At 41.6% G+C, this 24112-nt stretch overlaps 1 protein-coding gene across 1 annotated transcript; it reads right to left on the bottom strand.

Annotated features, from left to right (window-relative positions):
• Nucleotides 1–358: 358 nt before the first annotated feature.
• Nucleotides 359–23922, bottom strand: snx33 (sorting nexin 33). Its single transcript, XM_072386285.1, has 2 exons — nucleotides 21649–23922; nucleotides 359–3978 (listed from the first exon to the last, which is right to left on the bottom strand). Exons 1-2 carry the CDS (start codon nucleotides 23075–23077, stop codon nucleotides 3725–3727), a joined length of 1683 nt encoding a protein of 560 aa, XP_072242386.1. The 5' UTR covers nucleotides 23078–23922; the 3' UTR covers nucleotides 359–3724.
• Nucleotides 23923–24112: the final 190 nt, after the last annotated feature.

A 24112-nucleotide genomic window follows, 5' to 3' on the forward strand; every position in this document is an offset into this window, starting at 1 on the left:
TGTCATCGTTAGCCAGTTTCATGTGGCTTCAGACAAATTCTGATCCACAAGGATGACAGAGACACAGAGCAATCACCATTATATCCTTTTTATTAAGATTTATAAGTCTCCCTCCCTTAAATCAAGTGACAATTACTGACTGAAAACCACCATCTGTTACTTCAGAGACACAAACTGAAGCATACAGCTCTTGCAACTTATAAAGTTGCACATCCATGTTAAGAAACAGTCACCTGTGTGAAATGCCTGGCATAGTATGTATCATGCAGCATTGCAACACACCCAGAAGTATTTTCACTTATTTTTCCGCACAAATTCTGTCTCAGTCTTTGGTGTCCATTATAGTTTCTTTGTGGAATTATTTTTTTTTTTTTGTCTTTCCAAGAGCTCTCTTCACATTTTCCTCAGAGCAAAACAGATGCAATTACAAAACCAGAGGGCACATTTAACTTCACGACCAAAGCGAGTAGTCCAGCAGAAAATCTCAGATTTCTTTGGTCGTGGACAAACTGCAATGAGAGCTGAAGCTGACAGCGAGAGTAAAAGAAAGAAAGAAAGAAAGAAAGAAAGAAAGAAAGAAAGAAAGAAAGAAAGAAAGAAAGAAAGAAAGAAAGAAAGAAAGAAAGAAAGAAAGAAAGAAAGAAAGAAAGAAAGAAAGAAAGAAAGAAAGAAAGAAAGAAAGAAAGAAAGAAAGAAAGAAAGAAAGAAAGAAAGAAAAGCAAAAGTTTGTCCTTAAAAGAAATAACATTAAACATTAACATTCACACAGCGAGAGCTACAGGCTGCAGATATGGACGACACAGTACCAGTAACTGAGACACCTGCATGCTGAGTCAGCTTCTTCTTTTTTTTTTCTCACTGTCAAAGGAGACTCATTAGAAAAACAAACCAACAAAAAAACATTTTAACAAATAAGAATTCACCACAGAAATGTTTTTTAGTTTTTTTTTTTAAATGAATACATTCATCTTTTCTTGCACACACACACAAACACACCACCAGGAGATCAAACCCTCTTCCATCCTAATGAAGAATCAGTGCCTCGCAACTGACTGTTAGTTGCTTTGGGAGCCACGTGTCAAGCAAACTAAAACATTCCTTACACTTGCTGAGGTAATGCTTGTAACTGCAAGGCAGACAACACATAAACCTCTACAGGCGACGTGGCGCTAACCACCAGTGGCTATGAAATTTTTCTCTTGTTAAGCAGAATGAGTAATGTTACTTAACTCAGACAGGTAGCGGTTAGACCCATTCTTATAGTCACTCAAATCTCTGTGTGGAAAGTGCGAAGGTGTGGAAACCTTTTGTATTCTAAATGTGGCAAAGAAAAGAAAGGCTAAGAGATGACACTTTGCTGCTAATGACACAGCTCGAATGAAAGCTATAATGTTGTAGGAAATATCACTGCAGGAATTCTTGATTTTAAGAAAGTGAGATGAAAAAGTCCTTATTTCTGTCAAGTTGACTTAATAACTGTTAAGTTTAGCATAAAAACGGCAAGCTCTTGGAAACTGTTTAGCCTACTCTGTAGCACACAACTCATCCAAACAGCACCTCTAAAACTTTCAATTCAACTTTTTATACCTGGCTGTTTTGACCCAACCAAATAGGTTATAAGGTAATACAGAAACAAAAGAAGTTGTGCTTTTGCCTGCAGTTCGTGCTTAAATATAGCAGTTTAAAATTGTAGATCTGCTACTGGATCAATTTAGTCACAACTAGGCTAGCAATTTACCCTTGTTTTTAGCCCCTTAGCTAAACTAAGCTAACAATGTGGTAGCTAAATCTCCCTTTTTAAAGAGACCATTTTATGCTTATTGATAGACTGAAATGCCACTTGGGGGTTTGGCTTAATGAGGTTTGTATGCTTTAATGGCAAAAACATCACCAGTGAAGTCATAGTTCTAATGCTGCACTTCTTATTGGCTTCTGTCAGAAAAAACTAATTTTAGCTCCTAACTCTGGTCTGGCTGTACCAGATATGAGGCACTGGCCAATTTGAGGCCACAATTTTTTTTTTAACCCTGTGTAGACATATAGATGTCTCTCTGGCTGCTGACCTGTATTGTTACCAGAATTGAACGTATCAACTTCTAAACTAAATTTCATGTAATTTTGTTACTTATAAATGTAAGAAAAAATGTAATTTCATGCATATTATTATTTGGAATTTGACACAGTTACTGTGGGCAGATATAACATACCTACACAATAGCTACAGATTAATACATAGTATTTTAGACAGAGCCATTTATTGACATGGCAAAGAAATTGGGGAGCATCCTTTATTTTCATCTTAAGTAGTTGTTGTCATAAAAAAAAGGGTTAGAATTTGGCAAAGAGGTGATTTCAAACTGTGCTAGCAAACAATTCTTATATCAATACATGACCAGTATCTAGGTTGTATAGACCTATGTTATCCTACAGTGCTTGTGCGACTCACATTAGGTAATGATGAAGTCCCCCATTCCAAAAACTCAAACTACTATGATTCGTCAGATAAGGGATCAAAACTGGCAGAGTAAAAATTGCTGCTCATTCTTTGAGTTTTGACAAACTAGCCACAAGGGAGGTATGCTAATGAGTTACACAGTGAGCAGTTCAGGAGCAGTGTCCTCTGTTGGAAAGAATAACTCCATTTGGTCTGGGCTTTGACCAGGACCTCTGCAGGCCTTTTATTTATCAGTAAAAAAATTAAAAATATTTTTAAAAAATTAAAAAAAACACAATATAACCTCTTTAACAGACAGACATGAAAGCGATATCAATCGTCTAATCCAAAATAGACAAAACAGTGAATATGTTCATTCCTTTATGTTATCATGGCTACCTGAACACTTTCCATAAGACATATCTAAACCCGCTGCTACATGTAAAGACACGTTTGTTTGTCCACTTTGGAAAAGGGAATTGATCTGCACAGCTCTTGACGCATCCTGTCTTCAGCCACACAAAGTAAACACACGCACAGACTATGACCAATAAACGGTAAAAACATGTGCAAACTTGTCCAAAAAACCAGCTCATTCCAACAATTTGCCCTGCAAAACCCAAAACTAATGGTCCCCTTAAGAATATTCCATCAGAACGCTGCATATCCTTACAGGCGCACACTAAATGAAAATGAATTCACCAAACTGAATTAGTAGTCCCTGTAAGGGTCTGCCATGGTGCAAAGTTGAGCTCTCTTCGTTTTTGCATAAACCAAACTATAATGTAATGTCTTGGTTTTCTGCACAACTTACGTAAGGGATGAAACTTGAATTGATCCTTGGAAAAGCCAAAGTGCATGATGTTCGAGAGAAGGGCTTAAATTTCAAAACAGAACCCGTTTTTGTGGCTTTTGTTACACCATAAAACAATCAGTTATAGATCCACTATGGATTTGAAACCTATACTCTTATTTTACTGTTACAAACATCTTAAATTATGTCAAATAAACGATATGCTGTGACACTGCATATGTAAAGTGTATTTTATGGAATAAAAGGTACAGTAGGTCTTTAAAAAAAACTAAACAAAGTTAACTTTGAATCCATCAAAGTGAAGGAGTGACTGGCGTTTTTTGTTCTTCTTTCCAGTAACCGCTATTTCATATTTCTATCTTCGTATTGGTTCAATCCGAACCAAACGCCTCGATGAAGGAGCCAAGACTTGAATCTTGCTTTTCTTTGTTTCTGTGTGTTTATGGCATCTTGGCCAAGAAGGCAGTTTGGTGTCTCTACAAACAGTCGTACATGCGCAGGGTGCGTTCCAGTTGCTGGACGACACGCTGGTAAAACGCAATCTGCTCCCTGAGGTAGGCCTGCATCATGTCTTTGAAGTCCACCTCTTGTCGCTGATGGAAGTGGCTCATTTCTGCTTGGAGGGCAAAGCCCACAGTCCGGCAGCGTTTCCTAATGCCGTCCGCCTCATCCTGGTCCATCTTCCCTTCGTCACTCATCCGCTGGCTCTCCTTCACCTTGGCAAAGGCACCTGAATCAAGAGAGGAAGTCAGAGAAAATGCCAGTGTCACTTTGGTATTTTGAGTTATTGCATCTACAGGAGGCTGACTGAAGGTTAAACACAACACCAGAAATTAAAGGGTCAGTTCACCCAAATGACAAAAGATCATAGTTTTCCCCTGCGGAATGAGCTAGTATGTTTTGGTTTGACTGAGGAATTTGAGCTGATTTTCTACATCTACAACAATAGCATATCTATCATTTGTGCCGCAGCAGTACAGACTGTACATAAAAGATGGACGTAGCCACAGTTACATCACATTTTGGTTTGTGAACTGCTAAATTAATCCCATGCTGATGTATTTTACCTCATTTCCCAGTCCAATGTGACACTATTGATTTTTCCCTTAAGTTTACAGCAGACATAATGGTTCCTGTCTCTTGCCGGTACAGTCTGAGGCTGTCTTTTCTTTTCTTTTTTTCTTTTTTCCCACTGATTGTTAAGTTCAGTTTATAGGCACCAAAACTACGTTATTTTAGGGCTACAAAATAAAAAAAAGCAGTTGGGCATAAGATACAGCTGTGCATATCTGCATATTTCTAACAGTGAATTGCGAAATCAGGCTCCTTTTGGCCAAGAAAAATCATCCAGATACTTGTTCTGGCAGCCCTGCTGTAGTTTGATGAAAGAAGAAATCTAAAAGACTGACGTTTGCAGGAAACCGGGCCAATAAAACAAACTATCGAAACCATTTTCTCTTTTCCTTTATCAAAATGAGTTGTGCAGACCTTTAATGGAAACACTGCTGCCTTTTCAACATCACTGTTAAGCTGTGAAATGTATTCTGAATGAAAAAAATAACAACAAAAAAACTCAGAAAATCATAAAACTTTTAATTTAGGTTAAATATAGTACTGAAGACAACCACACATTTTTATTGCTCTTTGGGTGGGTCTATATTATATTGGGATATACTGTGTGATAAAAACTGTTATGCTGTGCTACTTCCCTGGCTCTCAAGAGTAAAGATCAACATTGTAAGTTTCCCCCACGAAATTTACTCCTGGAAGCTTTACACTTTATAGGAAGAGCAGCGAACACACCACACAATCACTTCTTGTTTTACCGCATACCAAACGTCTGGTTTCAGTACGGTGAGGACAAGCTGAAACCACATCCACCCAGACTGCTATGACATCATTTTCCAATTGCAGAACATGGCAGCCCGATGGCAGGGCGCCATGACGCTTTTCCCATCGGATTAGCGAGTCTGTCTTAATCGCATATGATCTGAGCTTGAAACCAAGAAGCAGATAGATTTTAAAGCGAGACTGTAAATCTCAATCTGCTTCTCTGATTCTGTATCTACTGAGCTAGCAGGACTCGCTCAAATGTTCTCACGTCTAATTGGTTAGCTGTATCTGTGGGGTGAAGCTCCACTGCATTTCGTATGGGATTCCTGGCAGAAGTGTGGGAAAGCATGAACAGCACTTGCAGTCAGCTCCAGCAGAGGAGGAGGTGGATTTCAATCTGAGGCGCTGACCTACATTCATGTATTCTGTTTTCCACATGAGAGGAGAATGTGCACCATCAGAAAGCTTGTCTGCAGGGCATTAAGGAAAAGCACCTCTGCATTATTCCCTCTACAAAGCAAAATAATGACAAAGCAATCCAAAATGTCATAACATAAATAGATAAATGCAACACTTGATGTGCTTTTTCCTGCAGCTAACTGCGTTTTCCTTTAAGATGTTTGGCTTTAAGATGTTTTAGGAGGCTCTTTCCGGTAGAAAAATCTGCTTCACAATACTTGGAAAGAAATAACAACAAAATGAAAAAATATCAGAATGAAAAGCTAAGGACTGAGCACCAACAAATTCCTCGCATTACGAGAGGCTCCCTGCTTCTTTTTCTTTCAGCTCACAAATGCTAAATGATACACGATCAGTGGTGTAGAAAGTCACGATTTGTTTATCTTGCCTGACCAGACAAGCTACCGCACTGTTGCACATGTGACAGATTTATGGGCGTGTGCTGCGTAGATAGAAGCATTCACAGGGGTTGAGGAAGGGTTGGAAAGACAAGGCAAAGAAGAGGGAGGGTGCGGAAGGCAGAGCACATGGGATTTCGTAGTTATGGAACTAGTTATGCGCGACATAAGCAGTAGAAGATGTATGAACTTTTAAAGGGCGCGATGACAGCTTCGTCAACCAGAATTCGTTCTGGAATGACAGCTTAAGATCTTGGTCATTTTCCCGAAAAGAAGGGGGCTCTTAATCTTCCAACAAATGGAATTTAATACCCGTTTCACAACCTCAAAGTATGAAAGCGTGACGGAAAGCTATTCAGCACTTTCCAGCAGCATATCACAGTTATTCCCAAAGATATTACTGATTACATCAGTGGAATTTACATCCACCTAAGAAGGAAAAAGTGCATCAATGGAATCATTGGCCAATCCTATGTAATAAATCGGCTTCCAAGCTATTATATGCGGCACCAATAGTATCAATGCGATGTTGACTGATGTAAATGTGCTTAGACACGCTGGCTGGATTGGCAAGATATATACCAGAATGAGGCAGCGGATAAAAAAAGAAGGATGATTGAGATGTTTTAGGACTGAAACCCTGTGGGTGACTGGGATCAGACATTCCCACAGGGTCACCACAGGGCAGCTGCAGGAAGTGCAGTCTAAATCTACAGCTATCTTCTATTCGTTTGTCGCAAACAGAACAGTTATGACAACAGAAATCTCTATTTAAATTACTTGTATTTGTTTACAGCGACAGCCCAAGCTGTTACAGTATATGATGACGGCGTTTGGGGTTTTTTTAGTGTTATTTTTAACATCATTTCCAAGTGGCTGACTTCCAACCGAGCCAGCGTCAGCGCTATTTTTCCCCACAGACAGCCGATTCTTTCAAGATCCTGACACGAAAAAAAAAAAACACACAGCAGTTTTAGGACAAACATGTCTCTTTTAATTCCTTCTCTTATGTCTTTTTTTCCAGTCCCATTAAAGTAAATCATCTTTCCTTCCTCTTTAACCCTTACGTGGTGGCATCTTGAGAAATGGAGTGGGGCCTCTTCAGCTGACGCTAGTTTGTATAAGTCTGCTGACCCACGTGATTTAAATGCAGCACATCAGCATGACATGGGCTGATAAGTGGAGTGCTTGTCTCAACTGTTTGGCAACACATTCTGGCGTAATTGGGGTTGTTAATGATGTAGCGTGAACTTTAGGAGCTGCTTGTAGTTTGAGAAGGGGCACTTTAGCTCTCTGTGGTTCTATACATCCATTATTCTTCTTACAAAATCCATCTATTCTGACTCTATTGTTACAAATAAAGACGTGCTTCCTCAAAACCTGACCTTTCCTAAACACATTCTGTGTGTGCCTACATGCGTGCCTGTGTGTATCAGGCTGTAAAGTGGGATAATATAAGTGAAAGCAAGGCTACTATGGCCATACTGCTGCAATACAAACCACAAGACATACAACACCCCCATTTTCCCCCTTTTGTGGAACTGTACAGCATGTTCCCTCTCCCAAAAGTGCACGGGGGAAATATCTGACTAGTAATGGCAAGGTATCTTTAAGCCCAAGACAACGTAAATGGCAAACCTTCTCAGTGAAACAGCCTGTACAAAACTTTATACACGATTTGGCTTCATCATAGTAAGTCTGAGGCTTTGTTTTGTTCAAGAGACCTGGGAGTAATGATCCATTCTGATTCATCGGTGCCTTCTAAAACAAACTCATCTGGGAATTGGGTTCAAAGACTTCAAACATCGGAAGGACTAACGTGACTGAGTAAGATTAGTGAATGTTATTCATACCGAACAGACCAGTAAACATTTGCAAGTGAGGACAAATGAGGCTTGTCGCAGCAAAACACTAACCACTAGCAAAGGGCTCTAAGTGTGTGTGTGTGTGAGCAGTGACTGATGACTGATGACTGATGTCTGACGTCTGTGTCAAGCACCACAGTGAACCGCTGACATATTGTTCTTTGTAGTTCCCCTAAGAACTGCTATACAAGCTACCAGAAGTTAGGCAGCAATAAGAAGTTTTGGGAAAAAAAACGGACGGTGTAAATATTGAAGACGTGTTGTACAGGCTGAAGTCTCCGGGTCTGGAATCACAACAAAACACAGATCTGGCTTGTACACAAGCTGCGTAATATGTTGTCCCTGAAATAACAGCCATAAATGACCAGTGCTTGGAATTGATCTCACTTTAAGACAGTTTTATGGCACCGACTTGCTAACACCACAAGAAAACAATCACGAGAGTGTTAAAGATCCAATTCATAATATTTAGACATTAACCGCCAAGTAAAATTAGATTAAAACATCCCAAATGAAGAAAACATGAAGTCTTATGCAACAGGTTATCATCATTTGATACGTCTCGTTCATCTTTGGCACTCTGAAATGACACTATGCTTGTGTAATACCTGCTGTTTATTTTGGCCACTTTTTAGGCTGGAATCTTGGTGACATCATCATCTAAACTCACATGCAAACAGTATGTGAGAGGCTGTGTGAGTCTGCCTGCATGCAGCAGGGCGGCGCCAAGATGCCGAGGTTGTCCGACCAACTGCAGGATATGAAGACGGCACTTTAAGCATCGACGCCGCTGCAAACGAGTATCTAAATAGATTAACAATTAAACGTAGGAGAAGTTTAGGGACATAGCAAGCCTTAGGATGCTAAATTCATTTCATTGTAACCAACCAGCGAATGCTTTTTAATGGAAGTCGATAGAGGACGTGCAAGGATTGCTCTCCAATTACCTCTGCCTACTGCCACTGTAGCCTGGTTGGTTTTGCTTTGTTTGACTACAAACTACTATTTAGCCAGGAAAAAGAGGGAGGAAATATGACCCTGACCAGGAGATATTTTTAGCATTTGGTTATGACGAGTAGCTATGAACTGAGATATGTTTTTTGAGGCTCCTCCAACAGTTTTGAGTGTAGAAGCACAAGAGAGAATACAATTTAGCGTCTAAACAGAGCAACATGTAATGTCAGGTTCACATTCGCAAAGGAGGCCGCACCAAGCAGCAATCAGTGGTACTAACTCAAGGGCTTTCATATGTGCAACAGCAGCTATGTTTGTTTTTTAGACAGTCTGTGGCATCGATTAACAATTAGCACTTGCACAACCCTTATTCTAAAAAGGTTGGGACACTTTGTAAAATGTAAATAAAATCAGAATGAAATGATTTGGATATGTCACAAACCAATATCTTGTTCCCATTAGAACATAGAAAAAAAATGTCAATGTTTAAAGTGAGACATTTCACTGTTTCATAGGAAATCTGAAAAGTTAATCTTGAATGTGATGGCAGGAACACGTGTTAAAAAAGCTGGGATGGGGGACAACATAAGGTTGGAAAAGAATAACTATGATAAGGATAACTGACAAGTGGTCAGTAACATGGTTGACTGTAAAAAAGAGCACCTTAGAGAGGCAGAGTCTTTCAGAATCAGAAGTGAAGAAATTCATCTACAAATCATGGAGCAGTTTCCATCATCTACAGCACTTAATATCATCAAAAGATTTTAAGAATCTGGAGACATCTCTACGTGGAAGGGACACGGCTGAAGATCGGTGTCAAGATGCCTGTGATCTTCGGTCCTTAGGCAGCACAGTTTTTTTTCTCATGGATATCACTGTCGGGGCTAAGGAACACCTCTGTTCCCGTCCTGTTCACTGACTGTTAAAAGAGCGGCTCTTAATCAGTGGTAAACATGGTCCCATTTCCTTTCTTTTTATTCTTCGAGACACGTTGCAGCCATTTTTTAGATGTGTGGCCGCCATTAAATTTAAGATGAGCTCATATAGCTGCAGTTAGTTAACCAGTGAGCACAGGGAGGGAACTCATGATTCACTTGGCTAATAACTTCAAATAAGTTCCTCTTTCACTTAAGTTCAAGTCAAACTTGTTCATGCTTTCCCAAGATTCAGTGCTGATTCAGGCTGTATCAGGTCAGTAGCTTCTTCCGTTTGTTTGCATTGGAGACTTCCAAATTTAACTCATGGCTTGTTTATGCTAGCACTGTTTGCTCAGCAGCTTTTGACTGAGTTAAAATGGTCATTTTCTCCTCACAAGGCAGTAATGCACTGTGAATAACAGCAGAAGTAGCATGCTGGCCGTTAAAAGGTACTTCTTTGCTAGGCAACTTAGTACAACTTAGTACATCTAGAAAAGGCAGCATTCTAATGTAAATCCACTGATATCACAGTAAATGTTTGCAGCTTTAAATCGAGGGTGCGACTGGGTACACAGACCAAGGTAACTGATGACATCAATGTTTGATAAAGGGGAGAAGATAAAGTGAGAAAAGGAAAGACAAAGACAGGAAAGGAAAGGAAGGGAACATCTTGTGCAGAAGAGCTGAAAATTGAGAGGAGAAAACCTCAAGAAGTGAAGAGGAAAAACAGAGACACGGCTTCAAGAATGCATGATGGGGTCAAAAGGACTCTGCAGTAACTCGGTGTTCAAAGCGAGCCTTAAAAGCTGTGAGGACAGAAAAACTTTTGAAAAAAAAAAACTGCTGAGTAAGCTAACTATGATAGTGTTTACAGCAGTCAATCAGACACACAGATAATTCGGAGCGAGAGTTTATGTCCTGAGATGGAATGCGCACACAACTTATCCTAAGATTTATCCTCAAAGCTCATTTTCAATACTGAAACCAACACCTACATTCTCAGTTTTTTCCCTCCCCCCTTAATGAAGCCTGATGGAAAAACAAAACCACCCTCTCTAGCCTGCAATGGGAATTACAGTTACCAGAAATATTTAATCAGTGACCACTTGAATTCCTCTGCACACTCGATATGTCTTTGAGCTCATCCAGTTTTTGGAGCACGGCTGCAACTGTTCGGCTCAAATATGACATTCTCCCCAAAGCTCCACAAATAAAAAAAAAATTAAAAAAACATATAATTGAAGCCATGCGCAGAGATGTTCAACAGATGTTCTTCTTTTTAATGTGTAGAGAGAGTCAGATCTTAAACTATTATATTCTTCCTATTCACCCAGATTATTATAAATCCTCCCACGTCAGAAATCTATCCCATCATGATGTTTACTGAGAGGGGATGAGCTCAGCTGTGCTAGTCTTGAAGGGAAGTGTAATTCATTACTGCTAATAAACACTGTGTTAATGTCAGTGTTCCTCTACAGCTGAATTTGTTTTATCCCTTTTCAGCTCAGCTTTCCTACGTTTATAACGGGGGGGGGGTGTTCAAATTGTACTGGAATTCCAGCTCCCACTGACTGGCTTTTTTTCCCTTCTTTTTTAATAAGATTTGAGTTTGCTTTTTTTAAACTTGGCCAGCGTCACAACACATTTTCCGGTCATCAAATGGTAAGCAGACATAAGACCATGTTTAACATCATAATTGCTTTGTATATATATATCTCTGTATTATGTCTTGCGAGACAGGAGCTGCGATGTCTTCAAGGCGCTCTGTTGTGTTTCTGCTTGTGACATTACATCAGCTCTTTTGTTGTGGAACAGATGAACTGTTTCCTCCCATTAAACTTGTCTTGTCAGAAGTGTTGCAATGTCCAGGAAGAGGTAAAGCAAATAAGACAATGAGAGATGACCCTGGGAGTCCAAAATAGTATATGTCCTTCTCCAGCCTTCATAAAAGACATCATCATGCAATGTCAATTACTCAGCAAAGATTTAAGAAACTATGATGCAATGCTAACCGTCCCAACCTCTGAGGGATTCTATCTTCGTGCCAACCACAAGAATCGTGTCACTGTTACCATGACAGCAGCTTTAGCTGGCAAGCAACTAGAGACTTACTGACAGCTAAATGTAAAAAAAAATAAATAAATAAATACTGAAAGTGCAAGCAGTTTTAGGGGGTTTCACTTTTTATGCAGTAGAGGTAGAAGTATTAGTAGCTTTACATACGATATCATGACATTACAAAGAAGGAACCACTTCCCACAGTCCTGACAATGAAGATAAGCACAGAGTGAAGCTAAAAAGCTAACCCTTTTAAATTCATCATATAATATGATCATATATAATGATTTAATTCATTGTTCACATCAATACTTTGATGAGCATGGCTTAAGAGGCACAGGCTGAATGAAAGAAGCACACCGTCACCAAGCTTTGCGGAGAACCGCTTTGAAGCCATGAGTTTGTCATTTGGCTGTTTGTCATATTGGGTTTTTGGCGGGAGAGGTGACATGCGTGTGATCTAGGTGACCACTGGGTAGCGGACATGGCAAAACCTGGCATTCAAAGCAGCCACTTATCCAATTATTATTTTTAGTTTTGATACCTTAATGGGATCCCACAGAGTAACCGGGGGCTCACACCAAAAGCGTTGTGAGCGGCCAGCTGCCATTCATTTTCAATGTAAGCTGGCGTCGATGAGTGGCCGGTGTTGTGAGCGGCGCGTTGTGAGCTTCGTGAGCTTCGTGAGCGTCGTGAGCTTCAAGAGTTGAGAAAGGCTCAACTTTATGCAAATGAGCAGTGTAAGCTGTAGGCTTTTCTCTCCAGGCTCTGAGCATTTTTACCTTCATTTTAGGCTTCTTCTGCACAAAATACACCTATCACCTGACCTGAAAACAGTACGTTCTATAAAAATTATTAAAAACAACTCGAGTTAACGTTAATTATATATTGAGTTTGTGTCAAAAGAGATGTTTAGAGATTCAAATCCACGTTGGAGCAAATGTTTGACAGAACATTTGTAACTGGGGGCTCACACCAAAAGCGTCGTGAGCGGCCAGCTGCCATTAATTTTCAATGTAAGCTGGTGTCGATGAGCGGCCGGCGTTGTGAGCGGCGCGTTGTGAGCTTCGTGTGCTTCGTGAGCGTCGTGAGCTTCAAGAGTTGAGAAAGGCTCAACTTTATGCAAATGAGCAGTGACGCGACGACAGCCAATTAGGGCCGATCTGGATTCCGAAGGCGGAAAAAAGGCAAAAAAAGGGTGGAAAAAAGCGGAAAAGGGCGGAAAACGGCAGAGCGCAAGCACAAAGAAACACAAAGAAGGCTGCCCAGAGTACGATCCATGGTGAAAAAGGGAACCGATGTATGGATGGATTATTATATATATATATATATATGCTAGTTGCTATACATATAAGCCCTGCCCCTTTGGCCGCTTCCAGCGGCAGAAGAAGTACAAGCGGTGAGTTGTGAACGTCGTGAGCGGCTGTGGTCGTGAGTGGCTGTGGTCGTGAGCGGCTGTGGTCATGAGCGGCTGTGGTCGTGAGCGGCTGTGGTCGTGAGCGGCTGTGGTCGCTCACAACGCTTTTGGTGTGAGCCCCCGGTTAGTCATTTAAAAATTCACCACCTGCACAGGAAAGACCAAATTAAATACAGTCCGGGGCTTTCTGAGTTATACGTCAGTTAGTTTTAAAGCCTCTATCCCAAATAAAAAGACTGTCGAAATACAAATCAAAGTTACCATAGTGGGAAATGTTTGGGTTTTTTAATCCACTGTATTAATTCCACCACTGGCGCTGTGTATAATCTGAAAGGAATGTGCTCTTTTCAAATGGTGTTGCTGTATTGGTAGTTTTCTGCATGTCACAGCAGGAAAAACCTACATTTCTACTTCAACCGCTCTGCATGGTAGGCCACAGGTCAAATACTCAAACGGTCACTCAGACCCCAGTGATGCCTTGGACTGGATATGCTGTCAGAGCAGTGTTTCTAAAGTCTAAACAGGGTGGTCGTGGCACAAAGCAAGATTAAGGCTGCAAATACAGTTGCTGTTTCGCCTCACATTAATGTAAGCAACCGTCTCCGTTCTTAGCGTAACTGCTCAAGTGCTTTGCTTGTGTAGCCAAGCATAAGGGGGCGCACCTGATCACTTAGAGCGGAGGCTGCTGCTGGATTTACGGGATGTAAGCAGAAGCAGAATAGAGAACGTTAGCATTTTGTTGATCTTAAGATCGCAACAGAAAAAGCAACAGCAGTGGTATTGTAGATGGTATGCGAGGGCCCTAAACCAAGCATGGCGTGAGAAATTGATCATACCGAACATGGTAACATCAAAAGTAAGTTTACAAACCCCCTACCGGTCACCTACATATTGCAGCTTGCGCATGTGTAACGTTCACTTCTGAGGACGTGCACAACCAATGCACCAAACGAACACAGGATACATGGGGCAGCCACAATAAACATGTGTACATGTGGCTAACAGCAACTGTGTTAGCTTAGCACAACCAGGCTTTCAGAAACAACACGTACCACAACAGTGGTTCTGATCTTCCTTTGTTAACTCAGGCTTTTCTCTCCAGGCTCTGAGCATTTTTACCTTCATTTTAGGCTTCTTCTGCACAAAATACACCTATCACCTGACCTGAAAACAGTACGTTCTATAAAAATGATTAAAAACAACTCGAGTTAACGTTAATTATATATTGAGTTTGTGTCAAAATAGATGTTTAGAGATTCAAATCCATGTTGGAGCAAATGTTTGACAGAACAACTGCTGAAATTATGTCACTAAATCAGCACTGGGTTGTGGTTCTATTTGGCGATTAAAATGACAACATTTGATCAACACAGGTTGACTTTAAGTTGACAAATGATTGATTTTCTGTCAGAAATCGATGTTTGTTCAACTAAGCACTTTCAGTTTTGTTATAATATCACACATAAACATTCAATGCTTCAGCCTGATGATGCTGTTTACTCTCTGAGATATCATCAGGATAAGAATTTGTGAAAGCATGAAGCTTTGTTTTTAAAGTTGATTTAGTCCGAAACTCCGAACATAAACTGCTCCGGTTAAGGTTTCCAGCTCTGCCTCAGTTGCCATGGCGATCTAGCCAGTTTAAAGGAGAGCCACTTTTGTGACACTGAAAACTCTGATTTTCAACTCAATAAAACTCGCTAAGCCACCAATTTTGCCATGTAGTACACCGCTCTGGTCATCTTTAAGGTGGATCTTTGCCTGCTGCAGCCATAAATGTGGCGATAAAAGAAGCCTCTCAGTTCTTGTGTTGTGACTGTGAAGCAACTGCACACAGTGGATGTGATGAGCGCTTCAGTAATATATGTACCCTGAAGGAAGGGATCACATTCACAATTTAGTGAGATGCTGCTCACCCACAGAGAACTAAATGGTTTGGGCTTGCCGAAGAACTTCTGGGCATTTTGACCAACAATAGATCCGTTCAGACCCTAACGTTGGCTAACAAGAATTTCCATCACTGTGTCACCAATTATGTCTAAAACAGATGCATCTTATGCTGGATTTCGACCGCAGCAATCTTTGCTCTCTAAAGCAAAAATAACTAGGGGCAAAGCAGAGTTCCAAGGGAGGACCCTAGTGGGGAGCTAGAACTAGATTACCTGGAACCTTTGGGGTTGGGCTTGCAGAGTTAGACTTTTCTGGGCGTCTATCCACAAACAAATCCAGATGTTACAAACTATTCACGCTAGGTCGTAAAATTCCTGGTTTGACTGCTTTGTGGACTGCAATGTGACCAGAGCGACATCCTGCAAAATACTAAAGTCATCTTCTAACTACTTGAGAAAAGCCACTGGTCAAAAAGCACATTTAATGAAGGAAGTTAGTTCCAGGAACCTGGTAGTGCGCATAAGGGGTGACATGTATGGTTGGTTGTGTTGATAATGCCGAACTTCAAATATTCAAAAATTGGACTTGTTACTAAGTCAAAACCTAAGAACTTGACTAAGAGCATCGAGATTTCTTTCTTGGTTCTTCAAGATGTTTCACTTTTTTTTCACTAGCTTCACTTTTCATCCAAAATCTGAATAGACGAAGCCTTCGGGATGAGAGATGAAAATGCCATTATTCAAACTCCTAGGATTACCACGACCACGAGGACCGAGAATCAACACCAACATACTTAATCAAATCTGATCCCACACAATAATTTTATACAAAATGAAAATCCAGCATCACTGATGGCAAACAAACAAAGACCGTCTTGGAAGCCAAGTTCAAGATGGCTAAGCTAAATTTGAATTCAACTATTAACTTCAACTATTCCATTGATGGTTAGAGATCCAGTGTGCATTGTTCACTGAAAACCAAAAGATGTTTCGAATGGTTTTGTTCATCATCAGACACATACTCAATACAGTTGCTCAACTGTTATTGCCTTTATTCATGTATGCTAACATGTAAGCTAACACCTCTCTAATACCTTGTTGAGTCTATTGCCACAAAAGAAGCTTTAGGAGGAGCAGGAAGGCAGGGGTGGCAAATAAAGCGTACTTTGAGACATCTGTAATCTCTGTGAGTGTGAAACAACGCTGCACTGGGCCAACACAGTTTGGAATGCAGAGGCATGTGGATAAGCAGTGTGCGTAAAGACGAGGGCCTTTGTCAAGATTTATGAGTAAGCAGTCAGCAGAAAGAGAGAACCTTTGCTCTTCGTAGTCACCACAGTCAACTAACCACATGACATCTGCGTTTTAAAAGGTGCCGTGACTGGTCCGATACACATTCGTGAAACCCAATCATGATTCCTCCGATTACAGTTTGCGTACCTGCTGACAATGCTTTATTGTCTCGTGTGTACAAACAAGTGTATGGGGTGAAAATCCTTAACACGTTTGTCCCATCATACAAACGCAGCCCGTGTTCTTAGAAAAGTTACACCGTATCAAGAAAGGCCGTGCAGCCAAAACACAAAGAAGCACATGGGCATGCAGTCCAAATCACAACACTAAAAGTCAGAGACCTCTCTGGTATCCATGCAGATCAGGGGGGCATTTGGCACACACATTACCTGAGAGCTGGTAAACAAAATACAATAGAGTCCACATGTGGTTTTGTAATGTGTTACCATACGGAGGACAACAAACTTCTTGTCCATATCAAAAGCCTGTCTGGCTTGCTGGATTCATCCCATGAGAGCTAGATTATTCTCAAACTAATGCTTTGTTCTGGATCGCAGTGGGTTTTACTGAGCTGTGAGCAACAGCTGAAGGAGGGAAAAGCCGTGGACTTTAACTTTCTACAGTAAGAAATCTAAAAGTAAAAAAATAAAAATAAAAAAACTAGGAGCAGTGCAACTGAAAGTCTGGTTCGTGGTTTGTTTTATGTCATTTATGACTTTGGGATTTCAGGACCTGGATCCTTAACAGCTGTGATCTCGTGTGAAATTTTCCAGCTAAACCAAAACTCAAATAAAATGCAACATAACAACTTCACAGTAAATGTTGCGTTAGCTTTCACAAAAACTCCTTCTCACCAGTGATTCAGTGATCGGAGCTCCTCTCCTTCGCATTCAAACAGCTCTAAAAATTTAATAGACTTTTCGACCCGACCACTAGCATCTGGTCACTACAGAGTTTGTGGCTTTTTGACCTTAGTCTGACCCTGAGGGCAGCATACAGTAAGTGGAGAACATTTAAGACATTACTGGAACTGCCAGCCCAGATGAAGAAGATCAGAGAGATGGAAAGGAAAGAGCGGAGCTAAGTCTATGGTGTCTGTACAGCAGCTACGCTACAATCCCAAAGGAGGAGCTCTGCCTTTCGTTCTGGACTGTCATCCTGATGGAATTTACCCAACAGTGATGTTGGCTGGTTGAATAGCATTGCATGTGATATTATTAACCTTTATCTTTCCTTTGAGAAAAAAAAAAAAAAACGTTTCAAAGGACAAAGGGGGTGCATGAGGGGAAGGCTTCCCAGCTCACTTTTACTAACATAAAATGTACTCCCCCAGTGTCTATTATGGACCATGAGAGTAGAGGTTTCCTCACCAAGTTGAGGCTAATCGTTGGGAATTCGTGGAGTTTTGGACCAGCATGAAACGGTGTTAAGAATCAGAGCGGTGTGCCAGCTCCTGTGCGTACCTCACTGAGCGTAATAATGATAATGCCTCTGCATTACGTCGCTATTAATGTTTCGTTTAGTGAAAATATAGCTCTCTCAATTTAGAAATGGGGGCACAAGAAACACCACATTTTGCTGTCGGTCCTATTAAAACAAACAACACAGGTCAGCCTTTTATGAATCTGCTGGCCGACAACTAGTTTTTAAACATTATCCACACTGTAACTGTCCAACGAGAACGCATTTTTTTTTCTTTTCTAAAGAATCATTTTTTAACAACTAATTTCACAAGGAGAGGGTAATTGGAACATATCAGACCTACAAGTCTGGGTTTATGCTGCACGTGATCAGATCCGTGCGGACAGATACCTGCACTGTGGGGCGGACTGGTTTCGCTCTTTTGTGTTTCCTTTTTGTACTCTCAAACCTACAAGAGGTTCTTTGTGTCTCAGACTAGAGCTGTGAGTGTTAAAAGTACAATAGCGGGATATCTCCTTTACTCCCACGAACGCGCATCCTTTTACCATAATCAGTGCAGCTCTGATTGTGGTATGTGATTAAGTGCAAAAACACCGATAGCATGATCTAATTCATAAACCAGGACAACCATCAAACAAGTGAGTGTAACAGGCTGTGTGGTTGCAGCTTGCAGTGCTCACATCTCTCTTACACACAAAAGCCTCAGAAAGCCTTTTATTCTACAACAATGCAATGTTATTAACCCTCCAAATCAAGACTTTCAATTGTATTCAAATGGGATCATGGTCTAACTATGGGATTAGCTCTGGCAGAGGTTCAAAGTACTGCAGTGCACTGTTAAGAGTTCCAGCTTCTGCATCAGACTGGATTTATGTTCTCCTGTTACTGAAACCAGAGCAAGTGCCGAGGCAGACGGTTCTGAGGTGAAGGTCTGCAGGGGAAAAGATGAAAAGAATGAACCAGATGTGAGGAGACCGACCAGAGACAAGTGAGACGGAAGAAAAACAGCAGAAAGAGACAAACGGGGCACACTGATATTTCTCTGACACAACCCAAAAAACCGTTCTCCCGCTTTGACCCACTTTTCTTTAAGGAGGCATGCAGTCGCTGCCCACCACAACATCCTGAAGCCATCCCTGTAGTTCACAGTTAGAAACCAGCCTGGATAGACCTCAGAGAAGCCAGGCAGGGGAAAAAAAAGCAATAAGAGGTTGAAGAGGAGGCGGAACAGTGCATCGGAAATGGCTGACTTCAGTTTTTGTGTTGCCACAGCTGTATCTGGCTCAGCACAACACCAGTCGCATCGAGGGGCGTTATCTGGACCGGCAGGGAAGACCCAGCAGAGGGAAGAGGTCCCTGCCTGGACAACAACACTGCAGCGCTATGTTCTCATGCACAGTGGTTGCGGCTATTCCAAACACTACATTTTTGGTAGCTTGTTTTGAAGAATACATTTTCTATTTAACAAAAGAGGCCAAACTTGTTCAATGTTAACTCTGCCTTAAAAGAACTTTGTAAGCCTCAAACTGTCCAGATTTTGAAAACACATTATTTAAATGAAGAGCTACTGGTTTTTCAAAGTTTTCCTTTGGACTTTTGATGCTTTTTCATTCATCTGAAGTCCAGTCCTTGTACCTGACCATTTTTTAAGCCACATACCACTGTCCTATGAATCACTCAAGCATAAAACGGCACCTAATTCAAGGGACGAACCTTTGCTGTGTCGACACATAACAGACAACTTTCCAAAGAACCAGTTTTGAATAGTATCTTGAGGCACTTGGGTACTAGCAACCTGACACATAAATTGTTCACTCTTTTTGTTGCATCTGTGAACAAAGGTAACACAGTTTTATTGACATAAAACAATATTGTTTGTGCCAACAAAGTGATTCCCAAAGGCCTATTAGCCAAAAACTTGGCATGATTCTGCATGGTGTGCAGTATGCCCACAAAATGCTCACTGAAAGTGTACAAACTGTTTCCGCCTCGTGATTGCTAATGTCTAAATAAATCACTGCAAGCATTTCCTGTTTTCCTGGCAATGTATAAAAAAATGAGGGATGGCTAGACCTTTGCTCAGTACTGTAGCTGCTAAAACATCCACTCAAATATGTGGGGGAAACAGAAAGGTCCTCTTAAATCTAAAGGAAAATATATCACTATATATCTGTTATATGGCACACTTTAGCCTAAAAATCACTACTTTAAAAAAAAAAAAAACAAGATGTGATACATTATCAATTTGTGTTTTGGAGGACTGCAAAAATGAACAACTCCAAGTGCAACTCCACAAACTTCAAAATGTACTCTATCCTGAATACATCCTTACTTTCCTTACTTCCTCTTTTGGAATCACTGTGAATATCATCATTAACTGGTACTGTGGCTACAAGGTATGATCGCATGATGATAAATGCTAACACACAAATAGCAGATTAGACTCACAGAGAGGTGACTCAGCATTTGTTACAGCACAGCAGCATAAAGTTAGCTAACATTAGCCACCGTTAGCTAGATTGTTCAACTTTTCATTCATACAACTTGTCTGAACAACCAGACACAACCAAGCTTTGACAAATTAAATGTTTTTTTTTTTTGTTATCCGTGCCTTTTCATCTCATTCAGAGCTCTTGGTTTTCCCATTTATTTTCCTGGGTGGAGTGACCAAATTTAACCAGCTGATCCGAATCACTGATGGACGCTGTGATAACGAGAGCCAGCTGTTTGATGGAGATAACCAGCAGCATTACGCCGTCCCCACTGGTAGCAGCCCATCCCTTCCTCCTGAACTCCCTCCTCTCAGCTGATGTGCTATTTGTTCAAGAGTGGACACAGAATGTTTGATGCATCTGCACGGAATATCCAATGAGGCTGACTGGACAATCCAGTGCTCACCAGAACAAACATTTCAGCAGGGGATTTATGAAAATCCACGCAAACACAACTGTGATGATGTATTCAAATAAGTTACAGTTACTGCTACAGGACAATGGCCTGCTTTTTGATTTCAAGTCGCTAAAGTTAATAATTAAAACGCCTCTGCGCCAACATCAGACAATGTCAAATGAAAGCAGAAGCAGAAACAACCAGATTATGTTGGGAATTGACAGAAAGTTAATGCAACTGGTGAAATGGGAAGGTAGCAGAACCCCTCAGTCCACGCACAACTTCCTCTAAATGTACTTGCCGTCATGACATCGAGGTTGTTGGTTGCAAAAATCCCTCCCCGAAAAAGATCTGGACCTATTTGTGAATCAGGTTTACAACAGAAGACTTCAGAGAGAGGAATAAAGAAATCTTGAGAGTGAAGTTAACTGACAAATAATGGCAGTACGTGACTCAAATAGTTTGCCAAGAAAACCACCTCCTTATATCCACAGACCTGTTTGCACAGGTTGCCAAACTGCAGGGTTGAAAGTATTTGTCAAAGGGAGAGATTATGACATGTGCATGTGCGTGAGTGTGTATTTGTGTGTGTGACCTAATAATCATCCCTGACTGACACATAAAGTATACTGACAGTATGCTTCAGTGTTAGGGTTTCGACGGTGTATATCTGAATAATAATCTGCTAAAACCTCATGGAGGTGTCTACCGTCTCTCTGACTATGTCATCTGGTAAACTCTGACTGATGTGACATAAAAATCATTATGTGGTCCAGTGGCTGGAAAGACTGAGTTATTATCCACTCTAAAGGGAAAGTTGTCTCTGAATTTCAAGTTCAGACAAGCTGCAGGAATGAAAAACAGTTTGGAGGATTAGGAAACATTCAACCATCTGTGCTGATTATGGATGCGATCATCTCGTTGCTTCCCTTTAACGGAGTCTGTAAGCATTAAGAACACTGGCAGAATCCCTCACACCCATAAACGTTGGCGTTTTAATGGTTACCTTTCTGTAGATGGATGATATCCGGGAAGTTTGCGAGCAGGCCTTGATAGAGGGACAGCTTGTCCAGCATATGGAAGAGGTCATACTTAGGTTGCTCTGCAAACATCTCTCCAATGTTCTCATAGGTGCGGCCAGTATGGGAGATGGCGTTGTTAAGGGTGTCTGATCTGTAGGGAGGGTCCAGCATGAATGCCTGGCTTATAGACTGAAAGGAATTCCCCAGCCGCTGGAACTCCTTCCTGAAACCACCCAGATGTTTACGCACCAGCTCCGAGGCCACGTGTGTGAGCTGCATCACGCTGTCGTCCATTTTCTTGGCAAAGGACTTGAAGTTGTCCACCCTCTCCTCGACGTCCTGAAGGTCCTGGTGCTCGTTGGGGATTTGGAGGGTCAGCATGAAATGGGCGCCCACCATCTCATCCTTCTCCGCCCGCCTCTTGCCCAGTTTCCACTGTTTATCGTCCGCACACATCAGAAAGTGCTCGAAGCCTTCGTACTGAGAGAGGACTGGGTGACTGGTCATGTGGTTCATCCACAATATCAGTCTCCTCTTGCGCTTCTCGATGAAGTCTTCCTCGAATCGCCCTGTGGCCTGCTTCTCGGGCAGGTGAGGAACAGAGATCACAGTGAATTTGTGTAGCAAGCGGTTGTACAGCCAGTCAAAGTGTTTGTAGCGTCTGTAGACAGGATGCCCAGTGTGGCTCGGCGTCACCCGATACGAGATGTAGGTCTTGATACCCTTGAACTTTGTCTGTTTGGTGGGGTCTTCGATGGAGCAGATGAAAGGCTGTGGGCTCTCCTTCCACCGCGGCCCCAAAGGACCCATGTCAATAGTGTACGATTCTGCAATCTTTGCCATCATCGGAACGTCACCGAGCACAAACGCCTCTACCCCTGAGCGGACAAAGCTGGAAAATCTGTTCAAGTTTCTGCCCACCATGCTGCCCTTCCTGGAGCTGGAGATGCTGTCTTGCCTGGATACCGACTTGGCCCTATAGTGCACATTGGGGTTGTTGGACAGCGGGCTTTGATAGACATGTCCATTAGCTCCAGGACTCCTGGTGTTGTCACCATCCTCTACAACTGTGGATCTGTCATCCCAGTCATCCCAATCATCGTAATCATCTTCATCATCGATCTGTCCCGTAGAAAGTGGGGTGTTTGGAGTGGATGGGAAATAGGGGGAATCATTCCCTAAAGAGCCGGCAGGACTTATGGAGCAGTCAGTCACATTGGAGTTTGAGCGAGTGCGAATAATCTCCACATAAGATGCAGGGAAGAGACCCCTCTCCCCTCGGCTGTTCTCCCCCTGAAACCAGCCGTCCACTGAGTTTTCATCAAAGATAACGAGTTCCTCATTCTCCTGGATGCTAATCTCCTCTTTGTTTTCACTTAAAAAAGTGTAGATGGCTCTGGCTTTGACTGACATCTTGATACTCTTAAGGGTCCCAAACCAGAAACTTCTACATGCCTAGATTATACTGGTGGCACTGTCTTGGAGCGTGCTGTACTGGAAACATTTGAGACTACCTTACTGTAATATTTAAACTCATCTCAAGTTACGTTCGGGGTGCTGGATCAGGTGTGCAACAGAATAAAATGACCTGTGTAAATCTAAAGCTCTGATGCCAAAGGTTACATAAACCCACTACGTCTAAAACAATGTCGTATGACACATTATCAGCCCATTGAGGCTGTTATTATATCATTGTGTTATATCTAAAGGTCTACCGCTAATTTTTCAAGCTATAATAACATTATGTGGGCTTCTTTATAGAAACACGATGTATCTCCGTTCACATTGCAACCAAAACAGACTCAAAACAAAAACTGTTTCCGCCAAACAGCTCCTCCAAAATCACCGACGGTCGGTTTAATCCTCTTAAATTGGGCTGTTAGGTCGCGATGCTTACTTATCAGACACTTGTTTGTCATCACGGAGCCTAAAAGCGATCCGCGATTAACACATTTCCAAGACAAAGTCGTCCGGCTCGAAGAAAAACAGAGGGATGAGTAATGGTATCCCGGTGCATTTTGAGCCTGCACCGCTTTTCCTCAGACTGAAACTTGCTGCGTTTTCCTTATAAACAGGTCCCTGCGCATCTCCCGTCCTCAGATTTCACATGTGAAGAACAAAGAAGCAAACACCCTGCAAGCAGAGGAAAAACCAGTCATCGCGGACCACTATCATCCCTTTAAGATTATTTCTCAGCGCGCAGTAACAAAGTAACTCTTTCCATGACGCGAGGCTCAGACAATTGGAGGCAACTTCGCCTTTTTTTCATCAGCTCCTTTATGTTGTTTTAAAGAAGAGAAACAGGGTCAACACCGCCTCCAGCAGGAGGAAGAGCATAACACACACCGCTGGTTGCAACATCCGAGAGACACTTTTATGTAATCAGGCCCTCAGATGGTGATAATTATCTTTGACTATGCTGGCCTACAGCATACAACATAACCTTTT

The sequence above is a fragment of the Leuresthes tenuis genome, unplaced genomic scaffold (assembly GCF_036924035.1).
Source record: "Leuresthes tenuis unplaced genomic scaffold, fLeuTen1.0.hap1 SCAF_5, whole genome shotgun sequence".
Classification (NCBI taxonomy): domain Eukaryota; kingdom Metazoa; phylum Chordata; class Actinopteri; order Atheriniformes; family Atherinopsidae; genus Leuresthes; species Leuresthes tenuis.